This window comes from Nycticebus coucang, chromosome 7 (genome assembly GCF_027406575.1).
Source record: "Nycticebus coucang isolate mNycCou1 chromosome 7, mNycCou1.pri, whole genome shotgun sequence".
Classification (NCBI taxonomy): Eukaryota; Metazoa; Chordata; class Mammalia; order Primates; family Lorisidae; genus Nycticebus; species Nycticebus coucang.
This window is the reverse complement of record NC_069786.1, coordinates 65,367,943-65,391,328: the sequence shown is the minus strand read 5'-3', so window position 1 is coordinate 65,391,328 and position 23,386 is coordinate 65,367,943. Positions and strand designations below refer to the sequence as shown.

The window sequence follows — 23,386 nt, the reverse complement described above, 5'->3', positions numbered from 1 at the left end:
GACATAATCATGAGCCAATTAGATACCATCCTTGCCCTTTGGGTGTCAGAATCTAGTGGGGAAAGATAGACACTACTTAAGTAATAATTAATGAGATTATAAATTGTATTTATTTAGTGATCAAAATCTCTAGGGAAGACTTTATGGTGACATTTTTTTTTTTTACCTGAATGTGCTTATAGCTTGTAAACTAATGTTCACCAAGAATAATCTAAAAGTTTTCTTTTACTTTTTTTTGCAAAACCCAACTCTCTTCTTTTTGAGTTCAGTATTGATGGTTTGTCTGGGTGTGAAAATGGTAGAACTTCTGACTGTGAAGGGTAGCAAACATGAATGGTATATACATGTAAGTAAGGAATTAATTAAGAGTAAGATAAATGCCAATTAGCCTTGGAAAAATCCAGACAGTATTATATGTGGAGGTCTTGTGATCTAGCAACCTACTGTAACACATGGGAAGAACCATGACTTCCTGATGAAATTTCTACCATACATTGTGTGTATTGCTGCAGTGCTACAGTGGCCTTTGAGTCCATACCCTCGTAACAAATCACTACCTTCCCGCACTCCAAATGTTTTGGAATAGTAGGATAGGATTTTGAGTGATATTCTGCTATTTTCACAGATGATCAACCTTTCTTAATAACTGTAAGAGAAAATATAATTTTTGGAATCTCCCTTAATCCTGATGTGAAGAGCAACGATGCTATGGTCCCCATAGCAGGGGTAAAGAATGGTTACGATGTTGAATTTGATGACTCAGAGCAATACATCTATTGGGCTGAGAATCCAGTAAGTCCTGAATAACATTCCAAGTACTGTATGTAATTTATTCTTGAAGAACCTCTCTACACTGTTGCCTTCTTAGAAGCAAACTTTTGTTGGGTCCAGAAAGGTTTTTGGTCAGAGGGATGTAAATGTAATCTTTGCCTGGAGCAAAGATCAAAAAAATCTTTAGCACTAGAACAATGAATGGATGTAAACTATTTGTATTATTTATTCATTTAGCAAGTATGTAATTAGTGCCTATAAGTTTTCCCTGTACAGAACTACTGGTTTGTAACTGCAGAATATATTCTAAGAAGCAACAGTTACAAAGATTGCCCAGAATGAGCCTTCAGCTAAGTAGGAAATATCACACTGACATAAAAATGACCATAATTCAAGACCAAAGTAGTAGTTTCCTGAGGGACTTCTAGGAAAGTGTTTGATGTGGCTGCTGGGCTTGTTCAGAATCTGCCTCCAGGCTAAGAATAAACTCCTCCAATTCTCTTCCACTAGGGACCTTTTCTCCCCACCACTCTTCAGGGGATGGGGAAAGAGCAAGAAGAATGTAAAGGAGGAAGAAAGGAAAGATTTTTCTATTTCATCTTTGTTGCCTTTACGAAAAATATATTCTGGCCTTCTGATCCACATCTGTGACTTGTTTTTTTTTTTTTTTTTTTTTTAATGACTCTAATGCCTCTGGTAGTTAGGAAATTTTTCTGTATTTTTAAAAATAATTTTCTATAGTTTTCAATAGCAAAGCCTTGCGTATTCCCCTTACACACTTAAAAATCAGTGTGAAAATGTTGCTGGCCTTAGCACTGTACATGTTTAGCCTACCGGGGGAGCTGAACTTGTACTTGTCATTGCTTTCTGGGGCCAGCTAAAGGAACACAGCAGCTGACATGAGCCATTGTGAGGAAGATACTCCTTTGCAGAAGCTGTGATCTTGAAATGCCTCATGTCCTCTTCCTGTCTTTCTTCCCAGGGTGAAATTCACAGAGTGAAGACAGATGGCACTAACAGGACTGAGTTTGCTTCTCTGTCTATGTTGGGATCTTCTACGGGCTTGGCCTTAGACTGGATATCAGGAAACCTTTATACCACCAATCCTATAACTCAGTCAATCCAGGTAATGATTCCATCATACCATTTACACCACATTGGTTCACATTCATATAAAATCTGTTCTCAGGAAATGCCCTCATGAATTTTGGAATTATTTTTAAGCAAGAAGCAAAAGGGAAAACTGGTATAAACTATCGATTTCTATAAATGTATCTTAGGTGATTCACAAAATAATATCTGATAAGTAAAATCATGTAAGGAATTCAACATGAAGGAAAGATTATGATAAGCAGGGAATTTTCACTATTTTTCCTCAACTATCATAAATGCTATTTTAGTTCTCAACAAAATTTATACCTCTGTTCTTAGATGGAAATCTTTTTATGGCTCCAATATAGTTTTTCTAACCATGAAAAAGAAAGTAGAAACATGATTCTAATTCCTTTGATACCCTCCTCTTTGAGATAAGCATTCTTTTGACACTAATTTCCAGAAGAAATTCTGGATGAGGTGATGAAATCGCATGAAGTAAATCAGCCGTAACTTGATTAGTCTGGGTTTGCTCCCCTGTGGGACAAGGATAATTTATAATAATTTTGAAAGTGAAACATCCTAAAGCGAAGGGAGGGTTTTGTGAGAGGGACAGTGAGCAGAGCCCTCCAGAGGGACAGTCCACCGTTTGAGGGGGGCCCCAGGGCAGAAGTTGGTTGTTCTTTAGGACATTCAGACAGATGGATCCTGAAGGTAAGGAAGGAACACAGCAGCCTGGGGGCTAATTTAGAGCAGGTTCGATAGGGGGCGCTCACACTGGAAGAGTACTTTAGAGTCTGCAAAAGTCTTCCACAAACACTCGTCACTTGACTGTGACAACATTTCTGAGGGCACCAAGGTGGAGTACCCATCCACAATGAGGGGGAAATTTGCAGTATACGCAAATGCTAACCCAGGGAGTATCTCAAACCAGGTAGAATCCTCAGGTATTTTCATGAGGGGACACTTGAGTCTCATCTGGTTTCAAGCCCTTTTTTGTTACCTAAGAAACTGAGTCCACAGAAGTTAAGAAATTGGCTTAGCTGGTCAGTATTACTATCCTGATTCACGGGCAGTGTTCTTTCCTTCTCTCCTTTGCACTGTTATAAACTATAATACCAGCAGATCTAGACTGGTTTAACACCCTTTGACAGTGGCAAGGAAGATATTTTTTCATAATTTCTCTTTTTTTTTTTTTTGAGACAGAGTCACTCTTGGTAGAGTGCTGTAGCATCATAGCTCACAGCAACCTCAAACTCCTGGGCTTAAGTGATTCTTTTGTCTCAGCCTCCCGAGTAGCTGGGACTGCAGGTGCCTGCCGCAACGCCTGACTATTTTTAGAGATGAGGTCTCGCTCTGGCTCAGGCTGGTCACCAACCTGTGAGCTCAGACAATCCACCCGCCTCGGCCTCTCAAGTGCTGGAATTACAGGTGTGAGCCACCATACATGGTCCATTTTCATAATTTCAACTAAAAATGTCATCCTCCCTTCAAACCAGAGACAACATTTATTGCCAAAGACCTATAATACCAAGCTCACATCTCTCTAGAGTCCCCTCAGTGCAAAGCTGTCTTAATTCCAAATGACAAATAATACACCCTTGTAGGTTTGCTTGTTCTCTTGCTTGGTAAATGGGGGTTTTTGGTTTTAACTTGATAGTTTTCCAAAATTGTTGGGTACAGGGCAGTGAAAAGGCTGGAGAATAACTGAGCATGCATGTTTATGCGTGTATTGGTAAGGCCACTTTAACCACACAAGCCAGTCTGCAATTGTGCCTCAGTGCAGAGGGAAGATGATTTGATTTGGAGCAGCTTTCTGTCTGCCTCCTTGCTCATTTTATTCATTCATTTAATAATGAATAAATATAGAAATATACAATGACTAGAAAGCCAATAACTGCTTTTTATGGATCAGTCTCATGGTTGATTCTGGATATTCAGAGATAAATAAAACTTTTTTTGCCTTTAAGTAGCTCACACATCTGAGGGATAGACACATAACAGATACCTGTGCTCTAGTGAGGTAGGAGTGGCAAGAGGGATGCCTCTGAAGTGCTCGTGATGGGGGTAGAGGTAAAGTGAGGGGGGAGAGTGCCAGCTTCTCACTAACAGGGCCTGGTGAGCAGAGTCTTGACCAATGATATTAAGTCTCCCCTTACCCAAGGGTTTCACTGTCTGAGGTTTCAGTTACCTGTAGTCACCTGTGGTCTGAAAACACAGTACAATTAGATTGAGGGAGAGAGAGACACCACATTCACATAGCTTTGATTACAGCAGATTGTTAATTATTCCATTTTATGATTGGATATCGTTGTCAATTTCTTACTGTGCCTAATTTATCAATTTAACTTTATCAGAGGTGTGTATGTGTAGTATATGCATAGCACATATAGGGTTTACAACTGTCTGAGGTTTTAGGCATCCACTGGGCATCTTGGAACACATCTCCCATGGATGGGGGAACTACTGTATTTATTTCTGCCAGATGAACAAGTAGGGGAAAAGGTATCCCAGGTAGAGAAAAACACTTGACTAAAGACCCTGAACTATGGAAATGCATTCTGTGATGTGACGAGGGACAGCACTGTGTTTTGTATTTTTCTCCACTCATGAGCTAATTGACATCGGATAAATTACTTACTTTCTCGGAGCCTCTGCTTCCTTATTTGCAAAGTGGGATTAGTGGCTCACTAAGTAAAAGTATCTCATAGCACTGAGGTATCCTTTAAATAAGAGTGCTGTTTCCCTTAAATTATTTAGAATATTTAGAATATCCATAAAAGACCCATGAGAATAATGATCCACAGGTAAACTGTCTTTTTTGTGTTTTTATTGTTTCTTTTCCTTAGGTGATATAAATTGCAATCAATTCCTCCAGGTAATTTTTAGATTAGTTAAGAAAATAGGAATAGTGTCCATTTTCTATTTACTGAAATAATATTCTTTTCAGCATACGAGTAATTCGCTTTTAATTCTAACTTGAAAATAAAAGAGAAGCATTGAAGAAATTGTTTTCCACTAGGGGTAGCTGTGTGCTCATTCACTAAGAGAAATTTTTTGGCTGAATTGTGAAGCCTACTGCATGGCTGTGTGAGAGAGAGCTAAATAATTCTAGCAAACAAGGAAAGCACCTTAGGAGAGAGATTGTAGCAGAAAGAAGCAAATTGAAAAAAAGGAAAATTATCTTATTCCAAGTGGGAGTAAAAGGTGCCAGACAGGGGAGAGAAACAAAAATTTAGAGAGAAGAATGAGGTAGAGGAGAAGGGTATATATGTCTGTAGGAGAGAGAGAGAGAAGCCCAGATATATAAATAATCTATTTGCATTGAAAAGCAATTTTATAGAAAAACCTTAATTTGAATCAAGAGGCATTTTCTAATTTCTGATTAGTTGTATCTTCACGATAAGAACATATTAAAGTCGTCTAATTCTTGTAAGAAACTTGCTCCTAGTCCTATAAACCATATTTCTATGTGCTGTATCAAGGTCCTGTTAATATTGTAATTGTAATAATAATAATTAAAAACTAATAACATTGGGAAAGCTACTGACCCTCTCTAGGCCTGTTTTTCATCATTTGCAACATGGACATAATAATGGTATTCACCTCATAGAATTATTTGTGAGGATTAAACATGACAGTGCTTAGTCTGATGTCTGGTACATAGTAAGGGACCAATAAGCAGACCAGTAAAAAAAGGAGACATTTATTGAATGCAGTTGTGCCAGGTGTGCTGTGGCAAAAGCTTTCTCTGTATTATCTCTTAGTCCTGTGAGCTCTATGCAGAAGGCACCACTCTGGTCCATTGTACTGATAAAAACACTATGTTTAGAGAAGCTCAGGTCATACAGTCAGGACCTGGCAGGGTAGAGATTTGAACTCGTGTGTCAACAACTTGGAACAGATTTTGCTGTAACTCGGAGTGAATTTGTACTGTTTTGATTAACTGTGTTGGCAACCCACTGAATGCCATGCCCTAGTGGTTGGGGGGTAGGAAAGCTAAGGGGTTCCCATTTGTCTCCCAGGGTTTTCTCTTAGTTTTTTCTGAAGGCATTTTTTGCAGTCTCTTCAGACAGTGGTTCTGTATGTGTATCCATTCGAATCTTTCTTTTATTTATAAAACTGTTCTCTTTTGAAAATTTCGGTGAACTGGAAGTAGAAGGTGATTTTGCATTTCTTAGTCTTATTTTCTATTGAGCTGATTTCCTCATAGCCCTGAAATGTAGTTAGTGATTATCTAAATCTCATTCAGACCCTCTCACTCATCCCTAATCATGCTTTGGCATTTGTGGTGTAAGCTACTTCCCCTTCATCTCAGCTTTGTTTCCCTGTTATGGAACTCACTTTTAATAGGGAATTTCATGCCATAGGTCTCAACACTCCGAGGAGATACCAGATACAGAAAGACACTGATTACCAATGATGGAACAGCTCTTGGAGTTGGATTTCCGATTGGCATAGCTGTTGATCCGGCCCGTGGGTGAGTGTTCATAAGGACATGCATCTTCTATCCAGCACCCCACTTGCTAATATGGTCTGATAAATGGAAGATTTTACACTTAGGACATTTTTTATTTGTCCTTTCTTATTTCTTATTTATATGTCATACACTTTAAAAATACTGATTTCAGTGAGAAAGAGAAATAGCTCTGAGTTACATTTAACATGAAAGATATAATTTGTATTTTGTTTTATGGTCTTCAAAATAATAACACTGGACTTAAAATTAATTCCAAACAAGCTAGAATTACAGGAAATATAAAATAGAAATATAAGAATGGGGCAAGTTATGGAGGCAAACCTAGCATTTTTGGAGGCTGAGTTGGGAGGATCACTTGCGGCCATAAGTTTGAGACTAGCCTGGGCAACCTAGTGAGACCCCCATCTCTACAAAATATTAAAAAATTAACCAGGTGTGGTGGCACATGGCCCTAGCTGCTCATAAGGCTGAGTCAGGAGGATCATCTTAGCCCAGGATTTTGATGTAGCAGTGAGCTATGATGACACTGCTACATTCCAGCCTGGGTGACAGAGCAATTCTGTCTCAAAAAAATAAATGTAAGAATAGACTAAGGTGGTACGTAATATTTGCAAATAGGCCTTGAAGGAGGAGAAGCTTCCAGTAGGTGGAGAATGGGTTGGAAGCAGAAGGTGGTGCAGGAGGTGAAGGGAGCAGTGAAGGCACAGGAATGTGGTCGTGTGGAGCACGACTGGAGAGGACCCGAGCCAGAGGCTCCGAGTAGGGGGCAATTGACCCCATGGGAGAGTTAGCAGCTAAGATCATTTGGGGACAAAATACAGACGACTTTTAAGGTCATGCCAAGCAGTTGGACTTTATTCATTTGAGTAGTAAGGAGCCAGCAGGGAATTTTGAGGAAGGGAGTAATAGGACCAACTCTGTATATCAGAAAGGTTGGTCAGGATTGGAGTGGAAAGAGGCCAGAAGTAGAGGACAAATGAGAAGAAAATGGTCTCAATGGATACAGGCTAGAGTCCTTTGGTCTGTTTGATCAGTGATTCATTTTGTTGATCTACTGTACTCTTATAAACCAGAATAAAAAATGTAAAAATAAAAGCATTGTTTTTTTAAAGAGATTGTCAGTCATTCTGAGTGGATTTTGACTTTCTGTTTGAAAGTCATTAGATTGTTAGGTGGGGAAGAGAACTAAAGAAGTAATTTGTATGAGCTTGCTGCTTTAAATAAGAATGTCATGCAGGCCAAATACAATTCTTAGAGGGGAAGAACAGCAAAAGTTGCATTCCGTTCTTGCAGGCGGGTCCTCGTTTTCAGTTATTCTTTCTAGAAGAAGGATCATCCTAGATACAAACAGTTATTCTTTCTAGAAGAAGGATCATCCTAGATACAAAGTTCCACTTTGGAAACTCAAGTTTGCTCATGTTCCATTCATTAGACATTTCTGTGTTTTGTTTCTATTGTTGGGTGGTGTACTAGTCAAGGTAGGTTAATTGTTGATGCAAATAAACCCCAAAATATGTAATGGCTCAAAGAAAACGGAAATTGATTTATCTTTTATATGGGCACAGTGTTTGAGAGAGGATGGGAAGAAGTTCTACTCTACATAGTCATTGGGGACCCAGGCTGATGGGGCTCTGCTATCTTCAGGAGGAGGCTTCCAAGGTCATTTTGAGTGTCAACATCTTTTGAGTGGTAAAGGGAAGACCTCATTCAAGAATTTGCTGAGAAGTTTTTATGGGGCCAGGCCTATAAATAGTGCACACCACTTCTGTTTATATTTGAGAAGCTACAATTCAGTCACAGGACCCCAGCTTATTGCAAAAAAGAATATACAGTCCAGATTTTTGCCCAGAAAAAAGAGGAAGGCATGGAGTGGAAGCATTCTTTTCTATGGGGCCATAGTAGGGTATTTGGATACAATAATGATTAAAGATCCAATATGTAATCTCAAGAATTTGACCAGCGGTGCATCTTACAAGGGTGTATGTGAAACTTGGTAAATGTGAAATGTAAGTGTCTTGGCACAGTAACTGAGAGAATGCCAGGAAGGCTGTGTTAACCAGTGTGATGAAAGTGTGTCAAACGGTCTGTGAAGCTAGTGAATGATGCCCCATGATCATATCAATGTACACAACTATGATTTAATAAAAAAAAAGAAAAAGAATTTGTATCTTAGTAAAGAGGATAAGGTCTGTGTATAAATAACAATAGTCCAGGTTTATATATGTTTAAGAGTTATACTATAGGAGAGTCTAAAAAAATTGGGATGATAGCACTACAGAAAGAAGACTTTTCAGCTGGGTGGCGGTGATGTCGTTTGGACTGGGTCAAGGTAGAGAGCTGGCTTTCATGATATCAAATGTGATATAAGGGATGGGAAGTCATAAGCTAAAGGCAGAAAAGAGTGTTTTTTAAGTAACAAAGAGCGGCCCAGTTGGATTGGGAGGCAATTAGAAGAGCTTAGCATTTTGTCAGAAGAGCTCAGAGCAGTAACAGGACAGAAGCTTGTGGATATGTCTTAGTTGCTCAGTAAAGAGAAAGTTGACGCCAATGTTATTGAACCAGTTGCTACAGAAAAGTATCTCTGTAGATGATCCCCAATAAGGATTTGAGGCAATTACAGAGAGGATGTTCAACTGAGTTAGAAGAAGTTAAAAAGAGAAAGGAAGCTGAGGAAATGTGACCATTCTTTTAAGAATTTCATATTGAAAAGTTATGGAAAGATAAACTTGTAAGTCAAAAGGTAACAGGAAAATACTTTTTAGAGTAGAGAAATCTGATTATACTTTTAGGAGTATGGGAAAGATCAATGATGAAGAAATGATTGAGAGCAAAAGTTATAGAGAAGGAATATTAGAAATTTATGAAGACTAGCAATAACTTGAATGAGCTGATTTGGGAGCAATATATCAAGTCAGCTAAGGATGAGAATTCTCAGCCAAAGTTAGAGAGCTTACCTTTTTAATGAACTTAGAATTCACTAGAGTTTTGTGCCAGTCCAGCAAATTTTGGTAGCCTGGAATGGGAGAGGAGAAAGAAAAATAAATGGCAGGAACTCAGGGTTGGAGATTAACAAGTTAGGCACAATGGGAGCCCAATGGAATAAATAAGAATATGATTGAAATGGTTAAATATGATATGGGAGGTTGGAGTTTTGGGAGCTCTGGCAGGATTTAAGGCAAGGAACTAGTTTAATAGGAAAAATAAAACTGGAGCAGGAAAGATACAGGAGAGTTTGGTCAAAGCAGAGAATTTCAAAGTTTGAGAACTTAGAAGCAAAGAAGAGTTGAAGATAAAGTTCATGACATGGATGTATTGATTTGAGGCAATCAATCAATAGAAGAGGTATGAGAATAAAGACTATGTGAATTAAGAAGTTTGAGGACTTTTGAGAAAAGGGAGTATGAGGGTTGTCTATTGAAGGACAGCAGGTGAGATCAAAAGTAATTAAAGCTTGTAGGCCTGGCGTGGTGGCTCACACCTGTAGTCTCAGTGCTGTGGGAGGCCGAGGCGCGTGGATTGCCTGAATTCAGAGGTTCGAGACCAGTATGAGCAGGAGTGAGTCAGAGTGAAACCCTGTCTTTACCAACAACAAAAAAAACTGGGCGTTGTGGTGGGTGTCTGTAATCCCAGCTACTTGGGAGGCAAAGGGAAAGACAATCACCAAAGGAAGAACAGAAAAAAAAAAAAGTAATTGAAGCTTGTATTCAAGTCTAAAAGTTGTGTCTTCAGTGGAGATGGAAAGTAGACCTTTATACCTTTTAATGAATTTTCTTTTTCTTTTTTTTTTTTTGAGACAGAGCCTCAAGCTATTGGCCTGGGTAGAGTGCTGTGGCATCACAGCTCACAGCAACCTCTAACTCCTGGGCTTAAGCAATTCTCTTGCCTCAGCCTCCCAAGTAGCTGGGACTATAGGTGCCCGCCACAATGCCCAGCTATTTTTTTTTTTTTTTTTTTTTCAGTTTTTGACTAGAGCTGGGTTTGAACCCACCACCTCCGGTATATGGGGCTGGCACCCTACTCCTTTGATCCATAGGTGCCACTCCCCAGCCCCCGGCTATTTTTTGGTTGTAGTTGTCTTTGTTGTTTGGCAGTCCTGGGCTGGATTCGAATCTGCCAGTTCTGGTGTGTGTGGCTGGCGCCTTAGCCACTTGAGCTACAGGCGCTGAGCCATAAATTTTCATATGTCATGGACTGGACAATGCTGTGTGGTTATTCTGCTTCATATGTACTTATGTGTTGAGTATAATTCATTGGTATCACTTTGAAACAGACAGAAAAAATAGCTTTCAAAATTCTGCATTTTTTTTTTTTTTTTTGAGACAGTCTCACTATGTTGCCCTTGGTAGAGTGCTGTGGCGTCATTGCTCACAGCAACCTCGAACTCTTGGGCTTAAGCAATTCTCTTGTCTCAGCCTCCCAAGTAGCTGGGTTTACAGGCACCCACCACAATGCCCAGCTATTTTTTTGTTGCAGTTGTTTAGCTGGCCTGGGCAGGGTTCAAACCTGCCACCCTTGGTGTATGTGGCTGGAGCTATAACCACTGTGCTATGGGTGCCGAGCCAAAATTCTGCATTTTTTAATCACAAAAATTAGGTTAAGTCATTAAGCAGCTGATCTTGTGATTGATGGTAACTTGGAGAAGAATTCAGTAAGAGATCTGAGGTACTTGGCTTTGGCCTTCCCAATGCAGTCAGAGGATATGGTTCTCTGGAGATTTTAATATGGGCTCTTTGTCGTATGCTACCCACATGTCTGACCAAACTAGAGGTTCAGCCACCAATGGAAACCTAGCTTCTTGTTTTGGACTCTATTTAAAATGGTCTCACCCTAGTAATAACTCGGAAATAGACCGCCATTGTCAGAACACTGGTTAAATACTCCTCCACATTGCATGAGCAGCGTATTGATGCTTCAGACTTTGTCTATTATAAGCGTCTTGAGGACAAGAAATACACATTGACATTTAAATATCTGAATTATTGATGCCATTCTCTCTAATCCTCTTTCTGTTTTGTTAAATGTTGTTGTTTCTCATGGTTGTAGGAAACTATACTGGTCGGACCAAGGTACTGACAGTGGGATTCCCGCCAAGATCGCAAGTGCCAGCATGGATGGCACATCTTTAAAGAATCTCTTCCTTGGGAACCTTGACCACCTGGAGTCTCTCACCCTTGACATCAAGGAGCAGAAGCTCTACTGGGCAGTGACCTCGAGGGGAGTGGTATGAGCACCTTTCAGCATTTGGTCTTTGACCTCGAGGGGAGTGGTATGAGCACCTTTCAGCATTCGGTCTTTGCCGCTGAGCTGGAGTAGTTGATAGTGAGCGTGCTGAGTTTTCTGCCCGTGGTTCTTTAATGATCCCACCTGGCTACTGGTACCAGTGTTTTATTGCCCTTTCTCCAAAAAACTTCTCTCCCTTGAGCAAATCTTGCCCTAGTTGAAGTCTAGTTCTTGATAGTATGTACATAATTCCTTGTAGAATAATGTTTACTATTTTTGCTTCCAATCTTGTTTTTCTTCAGGATAAGTTAATTCTCTTTGTCATTTCAGAGTCATTTCTTTCATGCTTTAGTGATTTCAGTGCTTTTCTTTGACATTTTTCAGGTTCTCCATTATAGACACTAAGGGAATATATTTGTTCCCTTTCCTTCTATATATGTACTCATACACATCTCTTATCAATTGATCCATCTGTCTATCTGTTTATAAGCGCGTGAACTCAGCATTCACTCATAGCTGCACATTCTTCTCTAATATCCTAGCATGGATAGCACACATGAAACTTTCTTTACTGATGATTTTAAACTACAAGGTTGAGTTCAACATATTCTGCAATAAAAACCAGAAACTATTATAAAGTTTCCTTCATTCACTGAAATAGTTTTTGACTTTCACTGCTGTGCTTATGCAGCTGAGTTGGGGGTAGGCCCACTGAAGGTGTTCAATACTCATTATTAATCAATTAACTGTCGCTTTGAATGTTGAATTGAACATGTGCTGGTCTCTTCTTCCTTGCTTTTCTAAAGTAGTGACTTCAGATCTTTGACATTGATGCTTTCCATGATATTGTACAGTAGCTTTGGCTTTCTGTTCATTATTTTTTCAACCAGTACAGACATCCCTCCTAATATGAACTTATAATAGTGCTAAGCATTGGGGATTACAAAGTAGTAGAATGGGTGTGAGAGCCCTGTGCAGATTTGGATGTGTGTGTGCAGGGATGAGGAAGCTCTCGTCAAATGGTCTGGTTCCTGCATGCAAATGAGGAGGACCAGCAGGATTTACCAGCTTCCTGTCTTCCTGTTTCCACCTCTGCCTTGCCCTCCTAAATCTGTGAGTTTGTTCATGCTGTGAGCTTTCTTCCTTTCTCCTAGGTGTACTCTCATATTTGTCCTTTGCTCTCCTTCTTTAATCAGCACAAAGTCCTGCAGCCCATCCTGAGTTTCTTATTCATGTCTAGCCATTTTCTTCCCCCTCCAATAGTCTGAGCGACTTCTCTCCAGCCTTGACTAGGCCACAGCCCCCATCCCTGAATCCTGTTTTCAAGCTGGAGACATGTTGTCTTCATAACACCTCAGTTCGATCATGGCTCAGCTTGGAACCTTGGCCAGAGGAGTGTAGTTCATAACACTCAGCTTATCTGATCCCGGCCACTCCTCCTTGGGCAGTTGTCCTGCAAGCTCATGCTCCCGATGCCCTTCTGGAACCTCTGTCAGTTTCCATGTATCACCTACTCTTGTAACTGCTGGGTTGCCTTGTCAAATGAGGTGTGATGCCAAACCGTGGCTGTCTCTCCTGCCAGTCCCCACCTCAGATGCTGGCACAGAAAAGGCACTTGAGATAGGTCTTTGGAGTGAAATTAAACCAGCTACGCCTACATTTCGTTTTCCTTCTGGAAGCAGATTGCTTGTCGTTTCCCCTGAGGAACTTTATTCTTGCGAGTTCCTTGTTTGTTTAGCAAAATCATTTTGACTGAAGTTTGCTACCTGTTCTGATATAATACAACAGCACCATCTTTAGCCCACATCTGTCTTGCTGTCTTCTGTGACTGACTAGGGCATGTTTCCTAACCCCCTTCCACATGTCATGGTGAGGATGTTAAACCCACGGTCAGGCTGCTGCTGTATAATGGCCCACACTCAGACATTTAAGTACATTCTTGCGCTGAATATCACATGCAGGGATTAGTGGTTTAGTTCCCTTTTTCTTCACCATATCATGGGAGACAATTCACTAACTTTAGCTCTGTCTTCATTACCAGTGAAAGGGGCATAGTGGTATTTGCCTACCTATAACCCTGTGTAGTTGTGACTATCAATTCAGACAATAGATAAGAAAAGGCTCTGCAAAGGAGGAAGTGATATATAAATATGGGGTATTAGGAGAATTTTAGTTTTAAAATGTGCTCTTATTTCATGATGAATCAGTAAAGCTTATTCTGATCCTTTAGATTGAAAGAGGAAATGTGGATGGAACAGAGCGGATGATCCTGGTGTACCAACTTTCCCACCCTTGGGGAGTCGCAGTCTTTGATTCTTTCCTTTATTATTGTGATGAACAGTATGAGGCCATCGAAAGAGTTGACAAGGATACTGGGGCCAACAAAGTAGTCTTGAGAGACAATATCCCAAACCTGAGGGGCCTTCGAGTTTATCACAGACGCAGTGAGTATTTGTCACTGAAACACATTCATGGATATATAATGCATATTCACACATCTACATGCATCTATGAGCATATGCCACCCCACAAATTAAAATTGCTCAATATTTTTTAAAATGATAATCATGTCTTAAGCATGGTTAAGTGTCAAAGGCGAATCTGGCATCTGAAAGGCAGTTTGGCTTCAGAATAAGTTTATTCTCTTCCTTTCCCCATTACTTTTAATTCCTTATTTTGCGCTTTGTAGTACTCCCTGACATATTATCTACTTGTGTGTTTATTATCTGTGTTCTTTATGAGAATATTACCTCCACACAGCCAGCCTTTTGTCTTTCTTATTCACTGCTCCCCACCTAATAGCAAGAACAGTGTCTGGAACATGGAAAGTGTTCAGGAAGTATTTATTGGATGACTGCTGCTTAAAAAATGCTAACAGAAATACTTTTAGATATTGCCTATTTTAATATTTTTTCAAAGATAATCTAACTTTTGATTTACTTCTTTAAATTAGCATTATGATATAGGGATTTTTTTTATAGTTTTGACATATTTTATAGTTTTTAGTCTCTAACCAAAGATTATCAAACAATTTATTTCTTGTTCAGTAATTTGGGGTTCTTGTGTGGCATTTATTTTTATTGCATGTGGAAAAATGAAACCACATGCAATACAAATTAATATCTTTATTCTTTTAAAAAATAATCTTTAAATATTGCTATTTCATATACTTTAAAACCAGTGTCCGTAACATTATTGATTATGTAATTAAAGTGATATAATTTTAAGTGCATCAGTCAAGAGGGCAAAAATTAACAGATTTGTATTGAAGCCCCATTCTCTAACTATTGTAAAATAACTAGGGCACTGTTTTAATATTGGTGGGCGTTATTATATATGCTCTAGTGTCTTCATTTAGCTTTTAGTTTGTTAACTCAGCTACTGCATTATAAGTTTTGTAATGATTTATTGGGCAGCTAAATTTTAAAAATTTGAGATGGAGGGGCAAGTAGGTAGGATCAAAAGTCATAAACTGATTTTTTATTTCATTTAGATGCTGCTGAATCCTCAAATGGCTGTAGCCAGAACAGGAATGCCTGTCAGCAGATTTGCCTCCCTGTACCCGGAGGAACGTTCTCCTGCGCCTGTGCCACTGGATTTCAACTCAATCCTGATTCTCGAACCTGCTCTCCACATGACTCTTTCATTGTTGTTTCAATGCTTTTTGCAATCAGAGGCTTTAGCTTGTCATTATTAGATCATTCAGAAGCCATGGTGCCAGTGGCAGGCCAAGGTATGCCAACTCCAATAAAAGTGCGATTTGACTCCATCATGTGCCAAGTTGAAATCCTTAGTACCGTAAAAGCAGTTCTTCATGTTTGGATTCCAGCAAATAATGAAGCTTGCCTTTCCCTTTAAATCAGCTGGCTCAGCCTAAAGTGGTTCTCAAACTTGAGTGTGCATCTGAATCACCAGGAGGGCTTGTTGTAACAGAGCTTAAGGCCTCTCCCCCAGACTTTTCTGATTTAGTAGTCTAGAGTAGTACTAGAGAATCTCCATTTCTAACATGTTCCCAAGGCGATGTTGCTGGCCCGCAGCCTAGAGCAATATGGAATGTAGCTTGAGTCTGCAAGAAATGTTATGGAGTTGATGTTCAGAAGAATCGTGTTCTCATTGTTCAATGGAAATTTAGGGTAGAAGTTAGGCTAGTATTTGATATAGTAATGAAATAGTCCACAAATATGATTTATTAATATATATTTGGTGAGTTGAAATAAGAGTTCACATGATTAGAATTAATTAAATCAACTTAAAGAGTTCACATTAAAAGAGTTCTTATTAATATTCATATTTTTGCTGTACTTTGTTTGCAACTGTGAGTATATAAAATGATAACTTGCCTCCTCGATGAACTGAGGATACCACAAGACAAACTAAGAGTTTTCTAACATCACAAAGAGGATGCCACAGGCTAAAGATAGAAATAGAAAAAAACCAATAAATGAAGATACCAATAAATGGTAGAAAGGAAAGAAAAAAGGATGAAGGGTAGAAGAGATGGTCAGAAGAGTCAGACATGCATCTGGAGAGAGGAGGCAGCTTCTAGCACCTTCCATTATTGCTGGCTGGTCACGTTTTCATGTACTCATGTGGGATCTTTGTTTTTCCGTATCTAAACAGTTAGGGATTTAAGTTACGATCTTATAACGCTATTAAAAGTTTAATATTTTTTCTTCCAACTTTTCTTTTTCTTTTTTTTTTTTTTTTTTTTTGTAGAGACAGAGTTTCACTTTATTGCCCTCGGTAGAGTGCCGTGGCATCACACAGCTCACAGCAACGTCCAACTCCTGGGCTTAGGTGATTCTTCTGCCTCAGCCTCCTGAGCAGCTGGGACTACAGGCGCCCACCACAACGCCCGGCTATTTTTTTTTTTTTGTTGCAGTTTGGCTGGGGCTGGGTTTGAACCCGCCACCCTCGGCATATGGGGCCAGCACCCTGCTCACTGAGCCACAGGCGCCGCCCTCTTCCAACTTTTCATTTAAAAAATTTTCAAACATGGAAAAGTTGAAAGGTACAGCAAATATTTTTATGCCCTTCGCCAAGATTTAACAATTGTTAGTATTTTACTACATTTGAGGTCCAGTCTGTGTGTGAGTGGGTGCACGTCCATATACAGGGTGGACATGAAGTTAGTGCGCAATTTAAAATACCCTGTTTCCCCGTCTTATTTTAAGGTGTGCTCCCAAAGATGCGCTAGGTCTTATTTTCAGGGGACGTCTTATCTTTCCTGTAAGTAGGTCTTATTTTCGGGGAGCAGGGTAGTTTAACAATGGTAAATTACGCACGAATTTTATGTCCACCTTGTATATACACACTATTTTTTTTTTTTTTTTGAGACAGAGTCTCACTTTGTTGCCCTCAATAGAGTGCCATGGTGCCATAGCTCACAGCAACCTCAAACTCCTAGGATCAAGCAATTCTCTTGTCTCTGCCTCTCAAGTAGCTGGGACTACAGGCACTCACCACAATGCCTGGCTATTTTTAGAAGCAGGGTCTCACTCTTGCTCAGGCTGGTCTTAAACACATGAGCTCAGGCAATCCACGGGCCTCAGCCTCCCAGAGTGCTAGGCTTTTAGGCGTGAGCCACCACACCTGGCCCATACACACTCATTTTGTATGAGTGCTTTGAAAATAAATTTCAGATATCATGACCTTTTTCTCCTGTATACTTTGGCACATAGCTCCAAAGGGTATTATCAACTAATGTTTGTATTTATATTTCTCCAATTGGCTTTGGAAAGTTTTATCTAGCTGTTATTTTTTCCCAGCCACGATCTTATCAGGATTCATGAATTGCATTGGGAATATTTTTTTCTAATCTGGAGAGGTCATCCCTGTTTTTTGAATGATATCGATATTTTGAAGAGGCAGAACTGTTGTATTTTAGACTCCCACACTGAGAATTTGAGTATCTCCTCATGGATGTCACTTACCCTTTTGATTTATCCCCTGCATTTCTCATGAAATAGAAGTTATGTCTAATTATTTGTTAGATCAAAGTTAAAAATATTTGGCAAGAATACTTGCTAGGCGATGCTTTGTACTTAATACAGAATCTTACCAGGAAGAACATGTCAGCTTGTCTTCTCTTAGTAATGTTTGAGTTTGATCAGTTGGTTAAGATGGTCACTGCTAAATCCTTGCTTTTTAAGGGCATAATTTCCCCCCCCCTTTTTTTTTGAGACAGAGCCTCAAGTTGTCACCCTGGATAGAGTGCCGTGGCATCACAGCTCACAGCAACCTCTGACTCCTGGGCTTAAGTGATTCTCCTGCCTCTGTCTCCCAAGTAGCTGGGACTACAGGCTCCTGTCACAAGGCCTGGCTGTTTTTTTTTTTGGTTGCAGCCATCATTGTTGTTTGGCGGGCTCGGGCTGGATTTGAACCCGCCAGCTCAGGTGTATGTGTCTGGCACCTTAGCCGCTTGAGCCACAGGCGCCGAGCCAAAAATTATTTGGTTTTTTTTTTTGCAGTTTTGGCTGGGCTTGAACCCGCCACCCCTGGTATATGGGGCTGATGCCCTATTCCTTGAGCCACAGGCGCAAGCCCAATTTTTCCCTTTTTTTAAAATTGTATGAAGTCGTGGAGTTAAGCTTTGGCTCTGCATACGTCTTGCTTCCCAAATGTGCCTAGCTATTTTTTTGTTGCAGTTTGGCCGAGGCCGGTTTGAACTTGCCACCCTCGGTATATGGGGCTGGCGCCCTATTCCCTGAGCCACAGGCGCTGCCCGTGATTTTCTTTCTGTCATTCCTTCTACGTGTATTAGATACTATTATTTTATAAAGGAAAGCGCTCCTTTTTTTCCAATTTGTCTTATAAGAAAATTTGTCATTGTGAACTCATGTTTTTATTTTTCAAATTCAATGTGTTTTAACCAATTACTGCAAATACTCTTTTGGTGTTCCAGTTGACCCATTTGGCCAGGGAAAGCCTCTTTATTTAGCCACCTGTATGCTTCTGACATGGTCCTATTAGTGTTTGAGTGCTCCCTTGCTTCTTTGTAGAGCAAGCTGCTCCATGCTCACCTCATACTTTCCCAGGCCAAACCTTTGATCAGCCATTTGTCCCAGGAGCTGGAGCTCCCCTTATTTTGGGAAATGGTATTTGGAGTCCAAGATCTTGGTGGCAATTGTGCTCATTGCATATGGGAAAAAAAATTTTGTTTTGTAATGGGGAAATGGTCAGAGCAGGGGGTTGGGAACGGAGGTTAACAGGAAGATTAGACATTTCAAAGTTCTAGTTCCAGCCAGAACATGGTCTAATGGTCTTTCCTCTTTCCTTAATTGTTTCAGGACGGAATGCACTGCATGTGGATGTTCACATGTCTTCTGGCTTTATTTACTGGTGTGATTTTAGCAGCTCCGTGACATCTTATAATGCAATCCGTAGAATTAAACCAGATGGGTCATCTTTGACAAACATCGTTACAGAAGGGATAGGAGAAAATGGAATACGGGGTATTGCAGTGGATTGGGTAGCAGGTACGTAAGCTAGCTAGTGATTTTGTTGTGTTTGCTATTTAGTGATTCTGTTGTCCTATTTCATGCTAAGTTTAACCCAACTACATGTGCCACAGAGTTGTTTTTCTAGACAGTTATTGAGATCATTTAATTTGAATTGCACATTTAGATTGAGCTATATGTCTATTGAATAAGTGATACTGTGTTTCATTTGACAGATTTGTAACTGATTATCTCATTTTCTTCTATTATTAACATAATGAAACTACAGGCAAATGGATAGAATTAATAAATTTTGTGGATTTGTCTTTTTTTTTGCACATAGATTTGCATACTTTCTCTTTTAGTAATGTTGAAATGACTACATTTACTTAGTTATAACGATCCATGCATACAAACTTGAATTATCACTCGTAATAATACATTGGGAGAAAAATACAATTTTTAGAATATAATCCAATTCTATACAAATATATATCATTGTATATTATCAAGCTTAGAAATATCAATCTATATTATGAAATCTAGGTACTATAATTAAAATTTATTGCAAAATGTAAATATGGTAGTATGGTTAAATAAGGCTCTAATTGAATTTCCAAATCCCATTCCTGATTGCACATTTACTATTTCTGAGTATATAATCAAACAGAAGTCACTCAGCTATGGCCTGTGGGTCAAACGCAGCCTATTGCCTATTTTTGTAAATAAAATTTTATTGGATCACAGCTATGCCCTTCTGTTTCTGTATTGTCTATAGCTGCTTTCACGTTACAATGGCACAGTCGAGTACTCGTGAAAGAAACCATATGTTCTGCAAAGCCTAAAATATTTACTGTCTGGCCCTTTACAGAAAATGTTTGCCAATCCAAAATTAAAGTGTTGGAAATGAACAAATATATATATATAGATATATATGTATGCACACATGTGTATATGCATACTTATATATGCATAGCATATTCTCTCTGTGTGTGTATGCAACAAGTAGAATTATATTATGAAAAACAAATAATATGTATAGGCCTGATTTCTCTAGAGGTGTTTTGAGTCAGATATAGGAATAAAATATTTAGGCCTTGGTAGCAGTATTGATAGTTTAACAGACTTTCAACTACATGGAATCAGTAACTTTAGAACATTGTCTATTCATTATATCCCTTTCACACCATTATCCTTGTATTCTAGCATTTACATTGAGCTATAATGCCCAAAAGGAAATGGACATTTATTTTGGTGGCTTTGGGAAGGTTCATGGGATGAAAACGTCTACATTAGTTAGAGTAGAGAAGAATCTCGTGTTAATCTTAAGCACTATGAGCATTTGCTAACATCAGTACAACCCGAGACTGCGCTAGCTCTTCCTCTGCTACTTTTGTCATGTTTGAGTAGAAGTTATGCTATGATAAGTTGGAGTCTTTGGGCATTCTGAAAAATATACCTTTCAGTGGACAGTAGGCTATAAGGTTTGCTATGAATTCTATTCTACTTTAAAAGTTGAAGACAGGCACATTCTCTCTAACTTTGAAATAGCTATCTCTTTAGTTCCTAAGACTAAGTCTTTTTTTTTTTTCTAAGCCTCAACTGAGGCATTTATTTGTCATCTTGGAAAAGACAACATATAGAGACCCAAACCTCAATCTTACATATTTTGTTTTGAGTTTGAAGAGGCATCCCTTTTTTTTTCTTTTTGGTTTTCCATTTATTGGTATGCTCTTTTATTTTCCTTCAGGAAATCTTTATTTCACCAATGCCTTTGCATATGAAACACTGATAGAAGTTCTTCGGATCAATACTACCTACCGCCGTGTCCTCCTTAAAGCCACAGTGGATTTGCCTAGGTATATTGTTGTAGACCCCAAGAACAGATACCTATTCTGGGCTGACTATGGGCAGAACCCAAAGATTGAACGTTCTTTTCTCGACTGTACCAATAGAACTGTGCTTGTGTCAGACGGCATTGTCTCACCACGGGGCTTGGCAATGGATCATAGCAGTGGGTACATTTATTGGGTTGATGATTCTTTAGATTTAATTGCAAGGATTCATTTTGATGGAGAAGAAACTGAAGTGATTCGTTATGGCAGTCGTTACCCAACTCCTTATGGCATCACTGTTTTTGAAAATAGTATCATATGGGTGGATAGGAATTTGAAAAAAGTCTTGCAAGCTAGGAAGGAACCAGGGAACACAGACCCACCAATAGTGATAAGGGACAATATCAACTGGCTGAGAGATGTGACCATCTTTGACGAACATGTCCAGCCCCGGTCACCAGCAGAGGTCAACAACAACCCTTGCTTGGAAAATAATGGTGGGTGCTCCCATTTCTGCTTTGCTCTACCTGGACTGCACACCCCACAATGTGGCTGTGCTTTTGGGACTCTGGAAAGTGATGGCAAGAGCTGCACCATTTCTACAGAAAACTTCCTTGCTTTTGCCTTGGCTAGTTCCTTGAGAAGTTTGCACTTGGATCCTGAAAACCATAGCCCCCCTTTCCAGCCAATCAATATGGAAAAGCCTCCCGTAGCTCTTGCCTATGACAGCATAAATAACAGAATCTACTTCACACAGAGTGTAAACTTTTTGGACGGCCAGATTTCCTATGTCAGCCTGTCTTCAGGGATTCATACCCCAACTGTCATCACTTCAGGTAAGTGCACTCCAGGTGCCACTTGTTTTAGAAGTGGGTCCAGTGGGGTCAACACACAGGGGTGACAGAATATATTGAGACCCTAACGCCTTTGTGTGTGTTTGTGTGTGTGTTTGCTGGTGTGTGTCCAGATATAGGGAATTCTGACGGCATTGCCTATGACTGGATCAACAGAAGAATTTATTACAGTGACTACTTCAACCAGACGATTAATTCCATATCTGAAGATGGGAGTAAACGGACTGTGATAGCCCGTGTTCCAAAACCAAGAGCAATTGTGTTAGATCCTTGCCGAGGGTATGCCATCATTTTAAAAATTGTATTTCTATCTGCTTATTTCCAGAAAGAATGAGGCCTGAAATTATTTTATGTTCATAGAGAGACAGTATTTTATGGGTATATAAACTCTGGCTATAGATTTAAGGGTAAAAGAGTTTTGAGTGGCTTTCCCTGGGAAGAAGGGTGCAGTACATAACTCTCTTTGATGGCAAAAATGCTGGCAACATACTAGGCAGTCAGTGCTCTGACTCAGTAAATCCCTTTTGTGCAAGTTGTGTGGGTGGGAATGGAGTAGGGTTTCTTTTGTAAAATTAATGGTAATTTGCAATTAAGGCATACTGCCTTTTTTTTTGAAGAAGGTCTGGGAAGATCCTTATGGTAAATTAATTATGATTCCTTTTGTATGGCTAGGTACTTGTACTGGGCTGACTGGGATGTTAATGCCAAAATTGAGAGAGCCACGTTGGGAGGAAACTTCCGGGTGCCGATCGTGACCAGCAATTTGGTTTGGCCCAAAGGGCTGACTCTGGACTATGAGGAGGACCTTCTCTACTGGGCGGACGCTAGTCTGTATGTGTCTTGGGTTTCTCATGTGAATGTTGATAAGCAGAGTTGTCCTCCTATTTCCAAAGAAGAGGGATTTGTGTTAGGAATTACATTATGTTCTAACTTGGTGAATATACTTGTGAAAATTTATCTATATTGTGAATTGAATAATTATGATCTAAAAGGTATTTAAAGATGCATTATAAAATACATTTAGAATTTCAACTATAATTTCAAGTGTATTTGCTCAGTTTATAATTATAAATGTAATTACCCAAGTTATAGTCCACGGGACTTAGGTAACAACCATAAAATTTGAATGGTTTTTACTCATTTTTATTTATTTATATATTTAAGAGACAGGGTGTCACTCTATTGTCCATGGTGGAGTGCAGTGGCAGGATCATAGCTCACTGCAGCTTTAATTCCTGGGCTCAAGCAATTCTCCCATGTAGCTGGGCCTATAGGCATGTGCCACCATGATCAGCTAATTATTTTTATTTTTTACAGAAATGGTGTCTCACTGTGTTTGCCAGGCTATTTCAAGTGAGCCTCCTGCCTTGGCCTCCCGAAGTATTGGAATTACAGGCGTCAGCTATTGCGCCCAGTCTGATACTGAAATTTTTATAAGCTTTAGCATTCAATGTCTTTTAAACACATTTTTCTGCAGTCTTTGACTTTTTGGTTATCTTTTCAAATGGACTCTTTTCTGGCAAGTTTCTTCCCAGAAAATTTGATATTTTCCTTTGGTCAACTCTAATTTCGTATGTAATTTTTCGAAGCAATACCAGAATGTGTCACATTCCTGATGGAATGGTTGAAGGGATAAAATGATTTTTTTTTTATTATGGTTGGTGCAGACATGTCAGTAATCTTAACTTTTGTTGC

The 23,386-nt window shown here is 39.4% G+C and overlaps 1 protein-coding gene across 1 annotated transcript in view; it reads left to right on the top strand.

Moving 5' to 3' along the window:
• Positions 1–23,386, top strand: part of LRP2 (LDL receptor related protein 2) — a 234,320-nt gene that overhangs the window by 134,044 nt on the left and 76,890 nt on the right. The window contains exons 32-41 of the mRNA XM_053597902.1: positions 626–792; positions 1,754–1,897; positions 6,234–6,343; positions 11,387–11,564; positions 13,794–14,007; positions 15,057–15,296; positions 18,853–19,041; positions 20,753–21,673; positions 21,805–21,970; positions 22,364–22,522. Of these exons, the coding sequence (XP_053453877.1) occupies positions 626–792; positions 1,754–1,897; positions 6,234–6,343; positions 11,387–11,564; positions 13,794–14,007; positions 15,057–15,296; positions 18,853–19,041; positions 20,753–21,673; positions 21,805–21,970; positions 22,364–22,522 (2,488 nt within the window). The remainder of the gene's footprint in view (positions 1–625; positions 793–1,753; positions 1,898–6,233; positions 6,344–11,386; positions 11,565–13,793; positions 14,008–15,056; positions 15,297–18,852; positions 19,042–20,752; positions 21,674–21,804; positions 21,971–22,363; positions 22,523–23,386) is intronic.